The sequence below is a fragment of the Saccostrea cucullata genome, unplaced genomic scaffold, assembly GCF_032062105.1.
Source record: "Saccostrea cucullata isolate Sc308-1 unplaced genomic scaffold, CSIRO_AGI_Scuc_v1 ctg1255, whole genome shotgun sequence".
NCBI lineage: Eukaryota > Metazoa > Mollusca > Bivalvia > Ostreida > Ostreidae > Saccostrea > Saccostrea cuccullata.
This window is the reverse complement of record NW_026922781.1, coordinates 112,064-133,160: the sequence shown is the minus strand read 5'-3', so window position 1 is coordinate 133,160 and position 21,097 is coordinate 112,064. Positions and strand designations below refer to the sequence as shown.

At 33.7% G+C, this 21,097-nt stretch overlaps 3 protein-coding genes across 3 annotated transcripts; 2 read left to right on the top strand and 1 right to left on the bottom strand.

Moving 5' to 3' along the window:
- Positions 1-1,351: 1,351 nt before the first annotated feature.
- LOC134262455 (uncharacterized) lies at positions 1,352-5,107 on the bottom strand. The gene is made up of 3 exons (XM_062744846.1): positions 4,925-5,107; positions 3,598-4,815; positions 1,352-2,854 (listed from the first exon to the last, which is right to left on the bottom strand). Exons 1-3 carry the CDS (start codon positions 5,105-5,107, stop codon positions 1,352-1,354), a joined length of 2,904 nt encoding a protein of 967 aa, XP_062600830.1.
- An 8,922-nt stretch (positions 5,108-14,029) lies between these two features.
- LOC134262454 (proton-coupled folate transporter-like) lies at positions 14,030-15,433 on the top strand. The gene has a single exon (XM_062744845.1). It carries the CDS (start codon positions 14,030-14,032, stop codon positions 15,431-15,433), a length of 1,404 nt encoding a protein of 467 aa, XP_062600829.1.
- A 1,099-nt stretch (positions 15,434-16,532) lies between these two features.
- On the top strand, positions 16,533-19,595 carry LOC134262448 (MAM domain-containing glycosylphosphatidylinositol anchor protein 2-like). Its single transcript, XM_062744840.1, has 5 exons — positions 16,533-16,539; positions 16,995-17,049; positions 18,632-18,670; positions 18,856-18,968; positions 19,281-19,595. The coding sequence occupies exons 2-5, from the start codon at positions 17,013-17,015 to the stop codon at positions 19,590-19,592; spliced, it is 501 nt and encodes a 166-aa protein (XP_062600824.1). The 5' UTR covers positions 16,533-16,539; positions 16,995-17,012; the 3' UTR covers positions 19,593-19,595.
- Positions 19,596-21,097: the final 1,502 nt, after the last annotated feature.

The window sequence follows — 21,097 nt, the reverse complement described above, 5'->3', positions numbered from 1 at the left end:
TCATTCGAATGACGCCGAATAAAAGGGGGTGTCATGTTGCAATATTTTCTGGCATGAAAAAAATTCGAATGGAGCTCTTTAATGGAAGCCATATGAAGAAATGGTTTTTATTCTGCACATTTGCAGCCATATTGAACTTTAAAACGACGACCTTGTCTCAAATCAAATTTAATATACAAATTTGAATGTAAAAAAAAAAATACAAAAAAATTGTAGAATTTTATATGCTATCTCGGATAAAAGTGTTATGCTCATGGTTTTTTTTCGATAAACTAGGTTTTTTTATACCGGAAATGAAAAGATTATTGATACAAAAGTTGCGAATACCCTTTGAATTTGAAAATTCGAAGCAAGTCTGTTTTGGCTTTTGAAGGAAAGCGTACAGAAATGATGTTTTAAACATTTTTGGTGATGAACACATGAAGCATTAATGATGGCAAAAAGCATCACGAGTCGTTGGCTGTTAATCACACAAAATTCTACTCATATAACTATAGCTTGCAAGATGTAATATAAAAATTTAGATACATGTTCAAACAAACTAACAGTCAGCGTTTGCTCAAGGAGTAAGGAGTGTAATTTTCGTTGCACGTTGAATCCCTCTATATAACGCGGAGACCATTCATTCGAATGACGCCAAATAAAAGGGGGTTCCATGTTGCAATATTTTCTGGCTTGAAATAAATTCGAATGGAGCTCTTTAATGGAAGCCATATGAAGAAATGGTGTTCAATTTGCTCATTTGCAGCCATATTGAACTTAAAAACGACGACCTTGTCTCAAATCAAGTTTTATATACAATGTAAAAAAACAAAAACAAAAAAAATCGTACAGTTTTATATGATATCTCGGATAAAGGTGTTATGCTCATGTATTTTCCATAAACCAGGTTTTTTTTTAACGGAAATGACAAGATTATTGATACGAAAGTTGCGAACACCCTTAAGATTTGAACATTCGAAGCAAGTCTGTTGTGGCTTTTGAAGGAAAGAGTACAGAACTGGTGTTTTAAACGTTTTTGATGATGAACACATGACACATTAATAATGGCAAAAAGTATCACGAGTCGGTGGCTGTTAATCGCACAAAATTCTACCCATATAACTATAGCTTGCAAGATGTAATATAAAAATTTAGATACATGTTCATGTAATTTCGAGTTATGTGGGATATTATGAAAATTTATGAGAAATAAATCACCTGAAATCAATCACATGGATAATCTACACACCATTTCTCCATGTGTCCCCACCTGGAGGTAATCGGACTTTCAAAGTGAGAAAAAAATTCTAGAAAAAATGTCAAATAAAACAAGAAAGCAGATTTATAAACACTGTATACTATTTTTTCTTTAATTTTTCGAGGTTCGGGCTGTCGATTGAGAAGAAGATTTTTCTTTGAATTGAACTTTTGAACAAATTTTCTGTGATCCAAAAGCCATAAAAATGAGCATACCAAGGGAACCATTTAAAAGAGTGTGAGTGTGAGAGAGAAAAGGATCGTCGACTACCTCATACAGTAGACCGAATACCCACGTGATACCCGTCACGGTGGACAACTTGATGTATATCTTGAAAAGTTTGCTTGTTTGAGAATTCGAGGCAGCCATGTTTTTCTTGATGCAACACGTCATTGCCACGAACAGAATGAAATTCACAAATACCATCAAAGCAACCGGCAGCACCATGGTAAAGATCTTCAAGGCGCCGTCAGCTATGAAGCAGGTAATGGTTGAATACCCTAGACTTGAGCCACCGCTAACTTGATAACTAACCTGGATATGAATAGCCACTATCACCATACTAATGGTCATGCATGCAGTGAGGTAAATCATTAGCTTCTTGGTCTGTTTTCTGTTGGAGTTTAACTTCATGACGTTAGACATTGTGTTGAATACATCCAAACAAGATACAGACATCCAGCACAGGACGTTAAGCCAAAGAAAGTGAGACAAAATTCCAAATAACATGCATAATGGGAAGTAGTAAATGAAAAATCTTGACGTTGTGTAGAATGTATTGGCCATGAAGAGGGAGAAGGAGAGTATGATGTTAATTTTAGTAGGAAGAGTTAAAACTTGTTGAGTACCTAAATTAACACTGACAGTTAGGAGACAACCAAATGAGGAGACGGACATACAGAGCACAGAAAAATACGTTTCGGGCGAGTCTTCATCACTCGATAACCGTGTGAAGTTATCAGTAATTTCTTTATAAAGGTCTAAGCATATTGCCACTCCGCGCTCTTTGCTTATTTCTGCACGAAAACTTTCAAAACAGACATCGTAATTCAGAATACAGATTTCAAAATCAGAATAATTCAGACGGTATCCCTTGGGAAGATAGATTTTGGGACAGTGTTGCCATTGAGCGGCATAGCTATAAACAGTGGGAGTCTGATCGCCTTGTTCCGGTTCAATAAGGTTCTCGATTACGTACGTCTTCAATAAGAAGTACGTATCGAAGCCGCCAATTTTTATCTCCAAAAGCGAACCATTCAGACCTCTCCTGGTGAGATTCTTTACATATTGTATCATGTAATTGGATACAGATATTATGTTTTCGGCTTTCTTAGGTCTAACCAATATCAAACCAGGTACACAAATTCTGTTCGTGCTGGTTACGATCGGTAAGGCATAATTTACATTAACGGTTCTAGATTGTTGATCCATTTGCAATACAAGATTTATCATTTCCTTGCGGAGTTGGTAAGTGAAAACATTGACACCGGGTTGTGTGTTGCAGACCGCGAAACTAGCAAGGAAGGACACGGAGAGGTCACTTGCGATACGTCTTTGGCATTTAGGGCCTTTCTGGGTGTAGAATTTATCACATTCAATAGGCAGGCATCTTTTCTAGAAGAGGAAAAACAGCATTTCAGTATGATATGCAATAAATTTATTCCAACTTTTAAAACGACGAAAATTATTTAGGAAGTCGAGCTTTAGGTCTTGCAAAGCCATTTTCGAGTTATTGTCTCAAAGTAGTGAAATTTGCAGCAGACGGACGATGTTTGGTTCGCGTTTTTTGATAAAAAACATGAAAATGATGAATATAATAAGGATCTAGAAAAAAAAACATGGTAAAATATCTTTAGACTCGAAGTTGCTGAAATTGTCTCTTGCAACTCGAAATATGAACAGATCCATAAATCCTCTGTATTGTATGTTTTATGTATTTTTTATATTTTAATTCAAGTTCAATTATGAAACAAACATATTGCGATCTTTTATGAGTTTCGTAAAATGAAGTATGAATGTCAGATTGTTTCAAGCATAGCATTTTAAGAGTGCCCATAGTTCCCAAGGTAAATCAGCGAAGTCTAAAGGGTGAAGATAAAGGGAATCTATCTAGAAAAGGCAGACCCATTTACTAATATCGCAATAAATAAACTGTACGAATGTAGTAGTAAGGGATACAAACTCCTAAAAGCATATTAAACTCGCTTTGGCTATTCAACACGATTGATTTCGGACAAATTTCAGTTGTCAATTTCAGGGATTTTTTCATGTATTATTTTTGTATGTATTATATATAAATGATCTGAAAATTGTCTATCAAAATGGTATAAGGAGAAGAAATTAATAATAGGACATACCAATAAAGGACTAAAAATTTCCTCTTTACTACATCTCTCGTCCACCTGATACGCAGAGAGCATCTCCAAGGCTGAAAAACTTAGAAGGGAAGAAAAAAGTCCAAGAGTTTGTCTTAAACGATCTAAATCCAGTGTACCAAATATTATGGAGTCAAATGTCGTCAATTCATGCACTGGAAGAGTAAATTTTGGTGCAAATGTGTTGCACATAGCACAGTACACGTTTTTGAATCTTTTTTCTGAAGAAAAGATAACTGTTTGGGGCAAAGTCTCGCAGGCCCATTGTAATAGCTCGTCATACTTCAGCCACAGTCCTGTTACGTTGCACTTCGAAATGTCGGGCTTAATACACCTTAATTTGTTTTCTAAGAACTTAGGTGGAGTGAAGACCACAGCATTACCTTTCACACTGGGATTTTCTTTAATTCTTTCCTCTTCATCAACAACGTTTGACACATAAACCTTTTTCCATGGATAAAGTTCATCAGGACGTTCTCCAAAGCATTCCGCACAAAACACGTTTTGGTACGAGTCTCTTGTCTTCGATGAAAATACAGGTGTGTGGTAAATCTCTTGCATCTGTTCTCCTGAATGTAAAAATCTCTTGCACTTTCGCCATACCATATTTCTAGGGTAATTTTCCGGACATTTGTTGATCATCCAATACGAACCAACAGGCATTTTTATCTCCTTTCCTGAAGAGTCATAAACTGACCCTAATTTAGTACTTAAGCATGAGAGTTCGTCTTTTTGATCGGTGAAATCTTTAATCGGTTCTGCTGGGTCCATCGATACATATTTGGATATGCAACAGTCCTTCTTCCTTTCACAGTCTGGTTCACAACTACAAGTCTGACATCGCGCCACCAGCTTACATTCAGAGCATAAATCCTGCTTTCCTATGAGACTTAGGTACGAATAGTTGCGATAGAAATATCCTTGGTCGTAACATAAAGGCGTATCCGGGCAGAACATCATAAAACTACTTATCAGGAATCTTCTGAACTCGTCCTGTATTGTCTGCGTATAGTTCTCAACTCGATTGAAGTGATGGAATATTCTTTTTGTTTCAGGATTTGTTGTATTTATTCTTTGTTTAAATGTTATTGCCCTCCTCATCCCATCTAATCTGGAATCCATCACCCAGTTTCTACTGGCAAAGGCAATCTCTGCTTCATCTTGACAGAATGCCCTATGCTTTTCTTGTAAACAATTCATCTATAAAAGGAATAATCTTATAAATTATAATTATCTTTAAAATTTAACTTATTCGCCCGCGTGGCCTAATGGTAGAGCGTTTGCTATGGAGTAGGAAGCTGATCCTTACGTTGCAAGTTTGAATCTTACTGTTGGACACAAATTCACCGGTCCGTCGGATGAGACCGTTTAGACCGATGTCCCGTGTCACAGTAGATGCTGGCACAAAAAAATTCTGCTTGCTCAATAATGGCCTTTGGTGTCGAGTATAGTCAAAATACAGCTCTCCACCGGCAAGAAGTGACGTTTCCATTTGAATATAAATTCTTGAGAGGGACTTTCCACAATAAACGCATTGGCGGATCCTGAAGTGATTTGGTTTAAGCCCCTCCCCCTCTTTTTGCTTAAGAGTTTTTTGTTTACTCTAAGTCCATTGTCTTTAAACATTTTTCCCACAGAATTAAGCCAGGTTCATGTATCCTATGTTGAAAATGAGTTAAATAGTCTCAATATGCAAACCTTTATATGATATTGCAAATGACCCCCAACCCGAAAAAAAATCTTTTTTGTAGAAAAAGAGTCCCAGGGGGTAATTATTTTATATGTTAGTCCTATAAAAAAATTCCCCCGTTTAAAAATGATCCCTTTTAGAATGATCCAAAATTTAAAAGTTTACATTAATGCAAAGCATAAAATCGGGGGAAAAAATATCTTTAAGTAATTTAAAAGAATTTTCAAAACGAATCCATAGGATTTTTAAAAATAAATACATGTACATGGTACATATTTTTATATAACTTTCAGTGTGATCAAACGGTAATAATTTATGTTTTCAAAACAATATTAACTAAAGCCATTTTTTCTTTAAAACTTGTACAAGTTATTAGTTATTTAGGCGCTAGTACTGTTTTTAGATCTAGAAACGCAATACTTTTTGATTCCATGTTTTACGCATCATCTTTGAGTCAGAGCAGTTCATACAAACAACTTAATTTTTATAAAATCACACATTAATGAATATCTGAGGAGAAATGAAAAACAAATTAAAACCTAAAAGCAAGCATGAAGATAAAGTATAAAGCGAATTTATTACTTTAACATGTATGTCTGTTGTCAATGAAGAATTATTTCCTCCAGGCAATGAAATAATAATGCCTCAATTCCCCATGTGCACATTCTAACACACTTAACACTTCTTGATCTGACACTTATTTTGGGTCCCACAGAGCAAAACATAAATTTTGCCAATTTAATCATATGGGAGGCGCAAGGGGGGGGGGATATCATCTAATGAGCTCTCACAGTTCCTCTAGTTTTGACTGTCTATGGGTTGTTTCGATACTTTACGGGTACATGTGCGAAGTATATACATGTATAATAAAAGGAACTTCAATCAATTTTAATATTTTGCTTTGACACAGGATGAAGAAAACGTTACAAAATGAAATTAAATGTTCTGATTTTCATATTAAAACGCTCTAAAATATACACAGAACATAGTGAAAGGGTGTAATAAAACAAGAATAAAACTAGAGATACTATGAGCAATGAGCTCACTAATAAATGAAACCCCCGCCTCCCATATGGTTATAATGACAAAGTCAATGTTTTGCTGTGGGCGGGAAACCCAGAATATGTGTCGGATCAAAAAGTAAAATAGGAAGTGCACAATGGCAATATGTAAGAAAGATTCTGTGAAAGTTTCATTAAATTTCACTCAGTGGTATAAGAGGATTGCGGATAAGAGATAGGTACCCCAAAGCGTATCAGACAGACGGACGGACGTACAGACAGACGGACGCAGAGCTAGACGGACGGACGGACATACCGATTACGGTATACCCTCCCAATTTTCAAGCAGGGGGTATAACTAGATGTACGGTGAGGACTGAGCTCAGTTAGTGACACCCCCCTCCTCCCATATGATTATACTTGCTCTGGGGAACACGAAATAAGCGACGGATCATAAAGTAAAATAGGACGTGCATAATGGCATTATTATATCCCCCCCTTGAAAAGCGGGAGGGTATATAGTAATCGAGTTGTCCTTCCGTCCGTCTGTTACGCTTTGGGGTGTCTATCTCTTATCCGCAACTCTTCTTTTACCACTGAATGAGATTTAATGAGACTTTCACGGAATCTTTGTTCGATAGTCCCATTGTGCATCTTCTATTTTACTTTTTGATTGGATATATATTTTGGGTTTTCCAGAGCAAAACATTGAAACTGTCATTTTATTATATTATTGAAGATTACACCCCCCCCCCCTTGAAAGCGGGAGGGTATATAGTAATCGCGATGTCCGTCCGTCTGTTACGCTTTGGGGTGTCTATCTCTTATCCGCAACTCTTCTTTTACCACTGAATGAGATTTAATGAGACTTTCACAGAATCTTTGTTCGATAGTCCCATTGTGTATCTTCTATTTTACTTTTTGATTGGATATATATTTTGGGTTTTCCAGAGCAAAACATTGAAACTGTCATTTTTTTATATTATTGAAGAGTACACCCCCCCCCCCCCCCTTGAAAGCGGGAGGGTATATAGTAATCGCGATGTCCGTCCGTCTGTTACGCTTTGGGATGTCTATCTTTTATCCACAACTCCTGTTTTACCACTACATGAAATTTAATGAGACTTTCACAGAATCTTCGTTATATAGTCCCATTGTGCACTCTCTATTTTACTTTTTGATTGCATACATATTTTTGGTTTTCCAGAGCAAAACATTGATACTGCTAATTTTTTTTTTTAAAATATTATTGAAGGGTACCAATCTCTTATCTGTAACTGCTCCTATACCAATGAATAAAAGTTAATGATTCTTTCACTGATTCTTTATTACGGTGATAATGCCCTTGTGTACCTTCTTTTTTCCTTTTTGATCTGACACTTTTTTCCGGTCTCCAAGAGCATAACAGGGACTTTGTCATTATAATCATATCGGACACGGGGGTATCATTTAGTGAGCCTGTTGCTCACGGTACCTCTAGTTCACAAGGAATCTGTGAAAGTATCATCATATTTTATTCACTCATGTGTGTCCGATCAAAAGGTAAAGTAGAAGATGCACAATGGCACTATGTAACAAAGATTCTGTGAAAGTCTCATTCAATTTCATTCAGCAGTGGAAGAGGAGTTTTGGAAAAGAGAAGAGATATCGAGCGTAACAGGCGGACGAACATTCCGATCACTGTATATAATCTCCCGCTTTTCGAGCAGGGGGTGTAATACTAGTATTATATAATATTGCTACATTTTTCTGTCAGCTCGTTGGGCTCGATAAGTCTTTACTCCTTTAGATTCTGAACCATTGCATTGACTTTAAAAAGCAATAATTTTACAATTTATTGAGATCAACATATCATCAATTTATATCCAATTTAGCTCAGGTGAGCATTCTGGCCAATAGATCTCTTTTCTGTCCCCTAACAATTTTAACATTATTCAACAAGGGGGTAATTATTCTACGGGTTTCATTTTTCTTCACGTGGGGTATGCAAATTTTTAGGGGGATGACAATTTTTCTACGGGCAAAAGGGTCATATTTCGACGTCGAATAATGACCGGGGATCATTTTTCGCCGTCGAAAAATGACACCGGTCATTATTCTATGGGGGTCATTATTCGACTTTACATCGGCGTGGGGCAGCGATGAAAGTTTATGCACTAAAGTTCATGAGTTGGTCATTACGGTGCAGGTTCAAATCAAATGTGTAACGTAAAAACCAATGCTTCGGATTCTGTTTGGTTGTATATGTTTAACGTCCCTCTCGAGAATTTTTTACTCATATGGAGACGTAGTTGCAGAAATGTAGCTCTTTGATTCAGTAAATTCGTACAGATAAAGCAAAGAGCTACAGATCCAAGCGTTGTAAAAACATTCGATTTACACCACCGTTTTTTCGTTGGTCGCTCAATTCGGGCATAATTTCTTGCGTTTTAGGCCTCTGTCCACTCTAGGAAAGATCTCTTCATGAATCTATCAAACTTTCATTGATTTTTAAAAACAAAAAATATGAGAAGCAATCAAAGATCCTTCGAAGACAGATATTTTTTTGAAATATTGCTAGGTCACATCGTAGTTCTAAGATCGCTTTGTAAACATGCTTATTTTTCTACAACGCATGGTATAGGCATGAAGAAAATAAATTTACTTATTTTGAAGACACAAAAAAAATCTTACCAGTACAAAAATGGCTATCCTTAACATACTGGAAACAGACATATTTAACTTTCTCAACTTCTCTAGTGTACTAATATCAAGGAAATCATCAACATAAATCATTATCATTTTAATTACATAATCAAAATATTTCACCGTATGTAGCTAATTGAAAACATAATAAAAATACGTGTACCATATAATTTATATTATCAAACTGAATATAAGTAACAGTGTGTGGTAAATTAAAAACATAATTACTATCCGTAATATTTACAATGAAAACTGATATAACGACACGTGTAAGATTTTTCCCCTGTCATTTCCAGTGTTTGTGTTTAAGGAAAGCCATTAGCATTCTGAGAATGAATGTTATTGCAAACTAAAAAGAGATTATTTTGTTGTTTATTAGTTTCTTTAATTAATGTCCTTTTTGAGAATTTATGTCTCATTTTTAGAAGACATTACTTGCAGGTGAGTCCCCTGCTTGGCGAAAAAGTTAATAGTGTCTTCATTACAGTCGCGAAGTAAGGAGTTGCTTTTAATGTTGCGTGTTCGAATCCCACTGTTGGACGTGGAGACCGAACCCTCGAATCAGACCATATAAACATAGGTCCTGTGTCGCAGGAGGTGCTGGCATGAAAAAGTTCCATCACTACTCAATGGCCTTAAGTGCTGAGTATAGAAGAAAATCTGCAGCTCTCCAACGGCAAATGGTGGCGTCTCCATATGAATGTTAAAAGTTTTAGTCCCTCTTTTAGATATAGAAAATGCAACAAGCGGAAAGGAATAAATGTGTTCAATTTATGTTTTAAAAGTAGAGGTTCTATGAGCAATGAGCTCACTAAATGATACCCCCGCATCCCATATGAATAAAACGGCAGTATCCATATTTTGCTATGGGAAACCCAAAATGTGTGTCGGATCAAAAAGTGAGATAGAAGGTGCCCAATGGCAATATGTCATAAAGATTCTGTGAAAATTTCATCAAATTTCATGCTGTGGTATAAGAGGAGTTTCGGATAAGAGAAGGGTACCCCAAAGCGTAATAGACGGACGGACGGACGGACGGACATACCGATTACTATATACCCTCCCGCTTTTTAAGTTCTCTAATCAATAGGCACCAGAAAGACCTCTGAATGACGCAATAGCTCTAATGAACAACACGGACTTAACCAGAATCAATTTCCTCTCTGTTTCATCGTACGGTCATTTTAAGTCTCTTTTTTCTGTGTTTAGCGCCCGCGAACGAATAGCTTATCTCAGTTTAATTAACTTAAAAATTAAATTAAATTAAGAAATCACAATTAACGATTTAGAGATCGGGATCAGCATCTTCTTTCGTAAAGTGGTGTACTTTTTTATTTCCAAAATGAAATAAAAATTAATTGGATTTTAAGTTCAATTTAGATAAATGGCGCGCATTTTTCTCAAATGATAAGGAAAATTTCTATAAGAGTTCTTGAAATGTTTTGCCCCCCCTTTTTTTAATGTTTTTTTTTTTCGGATGGAAAGAACAGTTTTCGAAATAGGGTGAGTGCTATAGGCGAAGAAAAAATGGACTTACTGGTGCGTCTAACTCTCCCATCCTAGAAAAGGCATGGGCAGAAATAGAATCGTACAGTTTTCAATATTGTTTAAAATCTGTCGCATTCATTTGCGTTCAACAAATATTTAATATTATACTAAAAAATAAATCATTGGAGTATTTTTTTACTACCATTCTGTCACCCTTCAATATTCAATCAATGGCACCCTTTACTTCAGAATGTAGAAGAAATATAAAATGTTTCCTTTAATAGCCATCTTCATCTATAATGTATAAGTTAATTTGGCGTTACGTTTAATGTCGCGGAAGTAATTATGGCGCTTTGTTATATAAAGATGGCTTCTATTGAAGAATTTGTCGAAAATGAAAGCCAGAAGCCGGGGACTTGTAGTAATGATTTGTAATCTCAGGAAAATTAACAGTTTTATGTTATAATCAATTTATTATGGAAATGTTTAAATGTGATTTGAAAGGAATATCCGGGAAGCTTCCCACACTTACCTCCAATTTGATTCCTTCTGTAGGAAAGGCTTGACATTCTCAAAGTATTTTAGGAAATACAAAGTTTATAAGGTACGATTCTAGATTTAACGTTTCTATTTTAAATATGTACATGTAACACCTCTTTGTATTTAAGAAAAAGTTAGGCTATATTTATGCATAATTATTAAGTTTCATAATTTTTTTTTCAAATTAAGAAATAGGAGGGAAATGACCTATCCGATTGAAAACAATGAAATCGATTTATTTCTTTTGTCTTTTGAATCATATTTTAAAGTTTTTTTTTTAGAAATGTTCGTAGGGATTTTTTTCTTTAAAAAGTAGATGTATGTTTTATTACCCTGTTCGTAAATTTACACTTGTTTTTTTTTTCAAATTGTATGTTTTTTTTTATAGCAATATGTAATTATTTATTTTTTTTTTTCGGCTACTTTGCATTTTGATTTTTTTCCTGCTAATTAAGTGCTACATGTACATTTAATCTACATGAACTACATTAATATAAATTCCGGCAGTATTAGTTTACCTTCGATTTTTAAGACAGATGTTTCGAATTACATGTACATGTACAGTGTATATTTCGAAGTGATTTTACCGAAAAGAAACCAATCTTTCAATAAAAATAGTGAAAGTAACATTGGGAAAAAGTGGAGCGCCAGGCCCCCCTGCCCCCCTCCCTGTTGCTACGTGCCTTTTTTGTATAGATATAATTTAGGTAAGGTTCAAGTGCATGCGTTTCTGAAAAAGATTGTATTGGAAACCATGTTACATGCTGTACCACGTTCAACGTCTTTAAAGAAGATAGTAGTTTATGATAAATGTTTAAATCGAATGTCTTATTAAGAAAACATATATTTATGTCTTCTAATGCTTATAGGCAAGATCACCGCAGCTTGTTTTTGCTAATTTTGTAAAAGTCAAATAAAACACTTTCATGTTGATGAATAATGTCATTTATTAAAATGACGATATAAATGTGAACAATTTAACAAACAAGAAGGGGGATCAGATTCACAAGCTTTGCTTATCAGTTACGTAAAATATGATAATGTCTATCCCCCAAAAATGACTAGAAAAAAGTATCTGTAAGACAAGACAATCAAAACATCATATAAAAAAGTTAGCAAATAGATGGCACATCAAAACAAAATAGGCAAACATCACAAGAAAAAGTTGGCAAAAAGAAGGTACATCAAAGACACAATCAAAACTTCAGAAGAAAAAGCTTGCAAAAAGATCGTAATCAAAACCAAATACATAGAAGCAGTAAAACAATTGAGTAAAAACTATAATATAATATAAATTTTACAAGACATTAATGATCATATTAAGGGATAGGAATGCTGGGGTGGAGGTGGGTCTTCAAAATAGACGTGCTTCATGTTAGCGGTGGTGAGCGCGCGAGTGTGAATGACTCGCTGAGCTAACCACGTGACCTTACACAATCCCTCAGGCAAGGCGTGGATCTGAGAATTTTTACGATATACCAACGTAAATGTTTCTGGAAACCTCCAAACAAATTATCGCATTAAATACATAAATACAATTATTATTCTAATAATTGTTGTTTTATGTCTTCTAATGCTTATAGGCAAGATCACCGCAGCTTGTTTTTGCTAATTTTGTAAAAGTCAAATAAAACACTTTCATGTTGATGAATAATGTCATTTATTAAAATGACGATATAAATGTGAACAATTTAACAAACAAGAAGGGGGATCAGATTCACAAGCTTTGCTTATCAGTTACGTAAAATATGATAATGTCTGATCCCCCAAAAATGACTAGAAAAAAGTATCTGTAAGACAAGACAATCAAAACATCATATAAAAAAGTTAGCAAATAGATGGCACATCAAAACAAAATAGGCCACAAGATGTGATATGCAGGTCACATCCATGTAAAATGTGACATGTAAATCACATCCGTGCCATCCAAGGTGAGCTTGCACACATCATTAAGAAAACATATATTTCGTTATACTGCATGCATCACTTTACTAAGATCGTAAGATTACCATTGCCTTTCATTATTTATTACCCTCGACAGTCTTCAAAGAAAAATGTAAAAATTATTTCTTTTCATCATTCTAAGTGATAATTTCCTGAATAGAATGGTTTTTCAATTGAGATTTATATGCTAGGCATTTCTTGCTGACATAAAAGGAATGAAAAGATAAAAATAAATCTTATGTGACCATATTTCCTTTTACCCATTGATGGTCCAACAACCGCCTCTCAGGTACAAATTTAACAATGCTGTTAATTTTTTTTTTTAAGAATTCGTAACTATATCCCTTGGGAGATGATGTAACCGCTCAAGCGCACATGTTTAAAATCCCTTTAGTTAAGAATACTTAGTTGCAAGTTCGTTTAAAACTGACCAAGTGGATCTTGACAAGAAAATGAAAATATAAAAAGTTAACAACAACGACGACAACAACAATGACAGACAATAGACAAATTTAGATTCGGTCCGAAAAAGTTCACGTGAGCCCTTGGCTTGGCTGAGTTAGAAAGAGTTAAAAATAAACATATCCTATTTCACTCAAAAATCAATATCTGCGCTATAATAGATAAGAAAAAATTGAAAATACTCAAGGTCTTCATTGAAAATTCATGTTTTTTTAAATTTCGAATTACACTGAAATAGAAGCGACTGACATTAGAATAATGATGAAACATGTGTAGATAACGAATAGTATTCAAGATCAAAAGTCTATAAACAATACAAAATAGGAGCAGAGGAAACATCAGATGTGGGATCAGGTGCTATTGAGGAGTAAGCATTTCCTGCCAACTGGTCAAACCCGCCGTGTGCTCTTTGTCATGATCGGGAAATAACGGAAAAATCTGTCGTCAATTCAGTGTATAAATAAAAGATTTACCATTAATGATCTAAATTATCTTGGATGTTTTTAAATTTAAAGAATTTATTATTTTTTTTCAGAAAAGGTGGCCGCCATCTCGTCCATGTCTTGACCACCCTTTTTGTAATAATATTTTTGTATGGGAAAAAATGTCGCCAGAGGAGTTAAATTTAATCACCGTAAACATTGTGTTCTTTGTATACAAGATTGGAGAATCCATGCTAGACACGACAACAAAACCATACTTAGTCAGTGCAGTGTGTTACGACACCTCTCTATATAAACAATCTCCAAACATAACCTGCAAGGAACTAGAGAAAAACGCGGAACTTGAAGATCACATGCAAAGCCTGTCGGGAAATTATTTGATTTACTACAGATTGCTTTTGAATATTCCCGCCATTCCTTTAGCTCTTCTTTGCGGGTCATACAGTGATCGATATGGAAGAAAAATACCTATCTTCCTTCCAAGTTTAGGTAGTGTCTTCGCAGCCGTGTTCTACATACTCAGCGACTTGGTGCCTATGTACAGGATACCCCTATTATTTTTTGGCCTCGGACTTCAAGGACTTTTTGGGAAAAGCTCTGTTATAACGATGGCCGTTAATAGCATGGTTTGTGATATTTCACTACATGGAAATCGAACAAAGACCCTTAGTATTCTTTTAGCTATGAACTTCCTTGGTGTTTGCTTAGGATCTCTACTTTCCGGAATAATACAAAGTCTGTTTGATCTCAGTGTTACATTTGTTTGCGTCACAATACTTCATGGAATGTCCATTTTGTTAACCATTTTATTAATTGATGAAACAGTAGATTCAAACAGAGAGCAGAAATCCAAAGAAAAGAAATGCGAAGTGTGTGAAATTTTTCGGCCATCGAATTTTAAAGAGGCAATAACTGTTGTAACAAGACGTAGGTTTTTAAACGATAGAAAAATGATCATTGCACTTCTGGTAATTTGTTTGGTGACCCAGGTCTGCAGGACAGGGGAGGGTGACATTAATCTTCTCTTCATAACGAGAAGACCGCTCAGTTGGCCAAAACCTTGGTATGGATACCTGTTGTCTTTAGAGTACGCCGTTAAGGGTGTGTGTCTATTTCTTTTTCTTCCGCTTCTCTCCAACAAGCTAATGCTTCCTGATGTCACAATAGTCATGCTGGGAATTTTATGTAAATTAGTTCGTTTGGTGTGGGCGGGATTCTGCAATACTACCTGGATGGTGTTTGTTTCGGTTGCCATAGGAGCTATGGCTGGAATGTCAACTTCCGCTCTGCGTTCATTGGCTAGTAAAGCCGTTGACGTAGATGAAGCGGGAAAGTTATTTGCCATACTTACCGCCGCAGAAACTTCAAGTAAATTTTTGGGATCACTTATATTTTTGAACATATATGGTGTCACTGCACATATTTTTCCTGGAATGGCTTTTTTAATTGAAGCTTTTGTATATTTATGTCTGTTAATGGTTTTATTTGTAATGTTCAGGCCACTGAAGAAGCTACAATCAAGTGTATTAAGGCATATTTCTCACTCAAACTATTGCTCATATTGAAGATTTAAGATAAAAACAGTACATTTCGACATTGTACGATCAAACACAAGTCCAAAGAGGTAACAACAACAAAAATATTCTTTGGTGTTTCATCTCATATTTATTATTTATTTTTATTGTAGTACGATTAATTGAAAGTCGACCGTATGTTTTCTGCATAAAATTCTAATGCCCAAGCTCATTCTTTTTCTTTGTTTATTGTTTAACGTCCCTCTTGAGCATTTTTCATAAGTATGGAAACGCCACTTGCCGATAGAGGGCTACTGATACCATTGCTCTACACTTAGTGACATTAGGCAGTGGAGACTCTTTTTTAATTTGTACTAATACCTACTGCGTCACAGATCCTCACTTTATATACGCTGCCGTTGTGGATTCGAACCCACGACGTAAGGATCACGTTCTTTTTCAGCGACTCTAGAGCAGACGCTTTAATGGATGCGGCAACACGCGTGTAATATATGACTAGTTTAAAAAAAATGGGAAGAAAGTTGATTAAAGAAAAGTGATTTCCTTTTTCAAATCAGATTGTCAAAAGATTTAACTGTCAGTTGAACAAAATGGTATGTTTCTTTTCAAAAAAAAAAAAAAAAAAAAAAAAAAAAGCTACCATTCTTTTAACAAACATTATATCCCTTTAGATGTAGACACTTTTTATGTCTTTTGATTTTGATTTACTATTGGTGAAATTATCTTTGCAAGTTGTTTTTAAATTTTCACTTTTTACACATGATTTTTAATCCTTTTCAAAGGAGAAAACACATTAGGAAAAATAAATTATGTTTTTGTTTTTCTTAAAAAAAAAAATCTTTAAATAAGTTAACACCAGGAATTAAAGGTTGAACTTCTATTGCTGTTCAAATAAAATTTACAGTAAACTTATCTACCTTATCTTATTATTTTACTTATTAAGATAAAAAAAAAAACTTTGCCTTTTGCAAATCCTAGTACTTATTTAACTTTTTTACGCTTCACGCAATTCTTCAGTTTTGAACCTAATTTCATAATTAAACACCGACTAGACGAGAAAATCGTTATCTAAGACAGACTAACCTTGCAGGAAAATTTTGGATTTGAAAGCTATATTAAAAATAACAAAATCTAAGGTAAGTACATTTACTATAAGAATTATCTTTGTCTGTTGTAAATGATTTTAGTTTTAAAAAGTAATTGTTTTGTTTATTGGAAATTCACTAAAACAGTTATCATTAATTAATTTTTTTTTTTTTTTTAGATTTTTAAGTCAGAGTCTGAAACGATTCATTTATTTCAAAAATTTTATACCTTTCAAGTAAAAATTTTTTGTTTCTAATGCAAATAATTTTTTTTTTTATGTACATCTTTACATTTATTGTGTTAGAATTAACAAAATGATATATATATATATATATATATATATATATATATATATATATATATATATATATATATATATATATATATATATATATATATATATATTCATTTATATATTCATATGTGTGTTGTTTCACTATACTGTACATATATTATAAAACAGCAGTTCTTTCATAGTAATTTTCCCCCTTTTATCTATTGACAGAGATTTCTCCTATATACAATGTATTCATGGGACTATGTTCTGATTATACTGCAAGGTAAATTTTTAAATAATGAAACTGACAAAAATGAATATTATACTTTATGTAAATTAGTTGAATCTGATTGGTCGAGAAACACACGCTAAAAACATTATTACCCGCTGAATAATGAAGCCACGCACAAAATCCAGCGTAGCAACAGTCAACATTACTTGACGACGGGTGATTTTATTTTAAAAAATAGCGACTGTTTTGAATTTATGCGCGCACGGTTTACTGTTATATGTATTTGTATAAAACATTCAGTATTTTATAATAAATATTGCGTGTAGTTCCAGTTTTTAACCTTTCAAGTAAAAATTTTTGTTTCTAATGCAAATTATGTTTTTAAACTTTTCATTATTGTGTTACCTCGGTTGACAATGGTTTTCTTGTAAAAAAAAATTCAATGTTACTCTCAAAAACATGCAATATTTATATAATAGCTTGAGTGTATTTCATTTCATATAAGGGAAAAAACTTTTCTAACCTTGTACGTATATGTAAATATCACGGTGTGATTTTTTATCAAAACAATTTTAGTATATATATTTTAGCTGACTTTAGAATATACTCTTAATTTACTGTAATTACTTAAAACAAACAGTTTGAAAAACTTTGATTATACTAATTACAGTAGATGTAACTGAAAAAAAAAATTATTTATTTAATTAATTTACTCAACATGTCATGAGTTATTCCATCTAAGCCATCTGTTACTCATGCTCAGTGCTAATTGCCATTGTTATATTTTATTATTTATATGTTACATGAATCATTGTTAATCAGTTAACTCCTAGGCTTTGAATTGTTCAGGTGCAATTTTTGGATTTTTCTTTGAAACTTACACCCAAATACTACCTAAATTATAAAAAAAAACAGTGCTAAATTTCAATACAATATAATTTTTATTTTTATTGTTGCCAGAAAGTTTGAATTTATTTTCCCACAGTGATATTTTAATCAAAAGTGTTAAAGGTGAACAAGCCAATCAAAAATTTTCATAACTTCAGATACATGTTTATGTATATTAAAAAAAACCATACCACATGCACTTGTCAATTAAGAATTGGGAGTAAATTGCTCAAGACTGAAATTCATGAACAGTGAAAAAAATAAAAGTGGAAATGAAAATTGAAAATGATGCAAATAATAAATTTCTAGAATATAAAGAAATTGTAAACCTTCTATGAAACCATCCTTATTAATCTATAAAAATATTTTCACTTCTAATCCCATTTTAGTGAAATTTGAATAAAAAATAAAAACTACATGTACGCGGTGGAACTTATTCATTTTACTCATTAAAACATGTCAAAGAATTTTTTTTTCAAATAATAATCGCTTTATCAACTTAATGTCGCACTAAAGGCATCTCACTTGCATTGCTCATCCATCTTTAATTTCGAAATTACTTTTCTGCCAAAAATACATGTAACCTAGGAATTGAAAAAAAATATCCATGTCTACAACTCAAAAACAATTAAAAATTTGTTTTGAGTTAAAGGGAATAGTTTTTGTGTTTTTATCATTTTCACTTATAATTGTCAAAATTTAAGTAAGAATTTGTTAATCAAAAAAGATTTTTCTTTATTCACAGTAACACTATCTTTTGTTGCAAGTCAACAGGATTTAACATGTGAGTGAACAAAAACGTAATCTTTTCTCTTCAAACAAATACATGTACACTTAAATTTTATGATACCTAAACTCGAGTTCTTTAAGAAAAGAGACAACTTGTAAATTTATCTAGTTTCAACGCTCGTTATATTACAGTGTATGATCAAAGTAAAATATATTTGATATTTTTTTTTCTGATGTTAGATCAATTGAAAATTATTTTCACTGACCAACCAAAGTACATCGTAAGGGGTTCAGAAGTTCATCTGACATGCGTATTGACTGGTGGGAACCAACCCCATCTCACGTGGATATCGGTATACTAAGTATCAATAATATTTTAGCCGATATTATGTCAGTACAACAGTGTTGTTTTGTTGAGCTAAATATAAGATAATATTACCCTAACTTTGAATTGTTAATATTTCTCGCTCAAAAGTAGAACAAAAAATAAAAAAAAAACGAACAAACTTTTTTCAGACATTTAACTTTCTCTCAATAAATGTGTAACGAAAAATCTATAATTTCGGTAGTTTCATACTCTCTCTCTCTCTTCCTCTCTCTCTCTCTCTCTCTCTAAAAGAAAAATTGTATCTTGTTAGTAGGTGTTTAGACGTGTCTGTTTTTAGCCTTTGCGAACACTTCCGGAAAAATGTCGCACAGAAAATGGCGGTTCCACCTTGATAATCCCAAATTACGAGGAGTCGGACAATGGCCAATATATCTGTGTGGCATCCGATGGCCAACGGTTTGCTAACCACGTGTTCACTTTGAATATGAATGATCATCGAACTTCAACATCTACTGAATTGACAACAATGACGACGACAACCTCGACAACTATGAAGACTACAATACCAACAACTGCTACACGTAAGAGTTTAGAGTATTTGGAACTTATGCTAATATTCCTAATAATAGGGTATTATTGCATATATTAACTATTGTATATTGTTTAACGTCCTTCTTGAGAATTATCATATGGGGACTGCACCATTTCCTGGTGGAAAGCTGCAAATTTTGATCTATACTAAGCAATTAAGGCCATTGAGTAGTGAGGGATCTTTTTCATGCCAGCACTTCTACTACAGAAAAGGACCTCGGTTTATACGGTCTCATCGGAGGGACAGATCTGCACATCCCAGAGTGGGATGTGAACTCGTGACGTAAGGATCAACTCCTTACTCCACGACTCTAGAGCAGACAGTATTATTTCTGCGCCATACGAGTGACTTACAAGGGCCGTTCAAAAATTACGCGAACTTGTTGCACAGAAAATTTTTTTGACGATATAATGGGGCAAAATGTTGTAATATAAAAGAATTTTTACTTATATGGTCTTCAACATTTCATATAAAAATGTTGTAAATTGGTATCAATTTTTGGTGATTTATCAGAAAATATCTATAATATAAGCCACGTAGCAGCAAAATCTTTGAGGTCACAGACAATATAAAGAAATATTTGATTTAGCTTTCATTTTCTCAACATTTTTCCAAGAGTTCCTGAACAGTATGGGTTACCTTATTTACTCAACATCCATGTATCATTTCTTGTCTAGCGTAACATCTATTAAACAAAAGCATATTCTTTTTTTTTTTTTTTTGGTTTTAAAACCAAAAACTGTAGGTATTTATGAGATATAGTGTGACATTGGTAACTCTCAATCACGTTCTTTACAGTCCGGATAAAGTTTTCGTCGATAGTATTCTTCCCGTCCTCCCATATAGCCTTTTTACAGAGGTCTAGCGGTCCAAAATAATTTATTCCAATTTGCTATTTGTTGACAGATGTCACGAATACCCTAGTATACATGTACTACATATTTTGTTTTGCATATTTTGGATATATGTTGGCGTTATCTCGAGTATTACACATAATTTAACAAAATTGCAGTGCTCCGTCAATTCTGGAGACCTCATTTTCACAGTTGTTTTCACGGAAATTGCATCGAATAAATATCACTAAATTTCTGTAAGTACTTCAAATATCACGTCAGAAATCGAAATACATAATAACAGAACAATATAAAGATACATTTGAGAAAATTGTCGAAAGATATCGCGAATTATAGAAAATTAATGAATTAAGTTCTGGATTCCTCATGACCTTGTTTCACATGTTTTGCCATGCTCCGTACCTCTCCATCAGCGATATCAACATACCAATAATTTTAGAAGAATATTTTTAAAATACAAAAATTTTGCCAAAAATTTATTGGAATCTTTACAATACATATTTCTGTGAAATTTCATAACTATATGACATCTGTAAGAGTAATTAATAGCAGAGTCCGCGTAATTTTTGAACGGCCTTTGTATGAATAAAAGATGGTTTTTATGTGTTCTTCAACTTCAACTTGTATGCTGTTTGGTATTAAATGGAAATGTCATGTAAAGTCACACATTATTTAGAAAATTTCTTCCAATGTGTCGAATTTTAGAGA

Excerpts from the sequence above, each read along its gene's own strand:
- LOC134262455 (XM_062744846.1), bottom strand. The coding sequence starts at position 5,107 with ATGGAAACGTCACTTCTTGCCGGTGGAGAGCTGTATTTTGACTATACT. Across the intron at positions 4,816-4,924 it reads GTAAGATTCAAACTTGCAAC|ATGAATTGTTTACAAGAAAA; the intron begins GTAAGGATCAGC and ends TTCCTTTTATAG. Across the intron at positions 2,855-3,597 it reads AAATTTTTAGTCCTTTATTG|AAAAGATGCCTGCCTATTGA; the intron begins GTATGTCCTATT and ends TTCCTCTTCTAG.
- LOC134262454 (XM_062744845.1), top strand. The coding sequence starts at position 14,030 with ATGTCGCCAGAGGAGTTAAATTTAATCACCGTAAACATTGTGTTCTTT.
- LOC134262448 (XM_062744840.1), top strand. The coding sequence starts at position 17,013 with ATGTATTCATGGGACTATGTTCTGATTATACTGCAAG. Across the intron at positions 18,671-18,855 it reads AAGTCAACAGGATTTAACAT|ATCAATTGAAAATTATTTTC; the intron begins GTGAGTGAACAA and ends TTCTGATGTTAG. Across the intron at positions 18,969-19,280 it reads CCCATCTCACGTGGATATCG|CCTTTGCGAACACTTCCGGA; the intron begins GTATACTAAGTA and ends GTCTGTTTTTAG.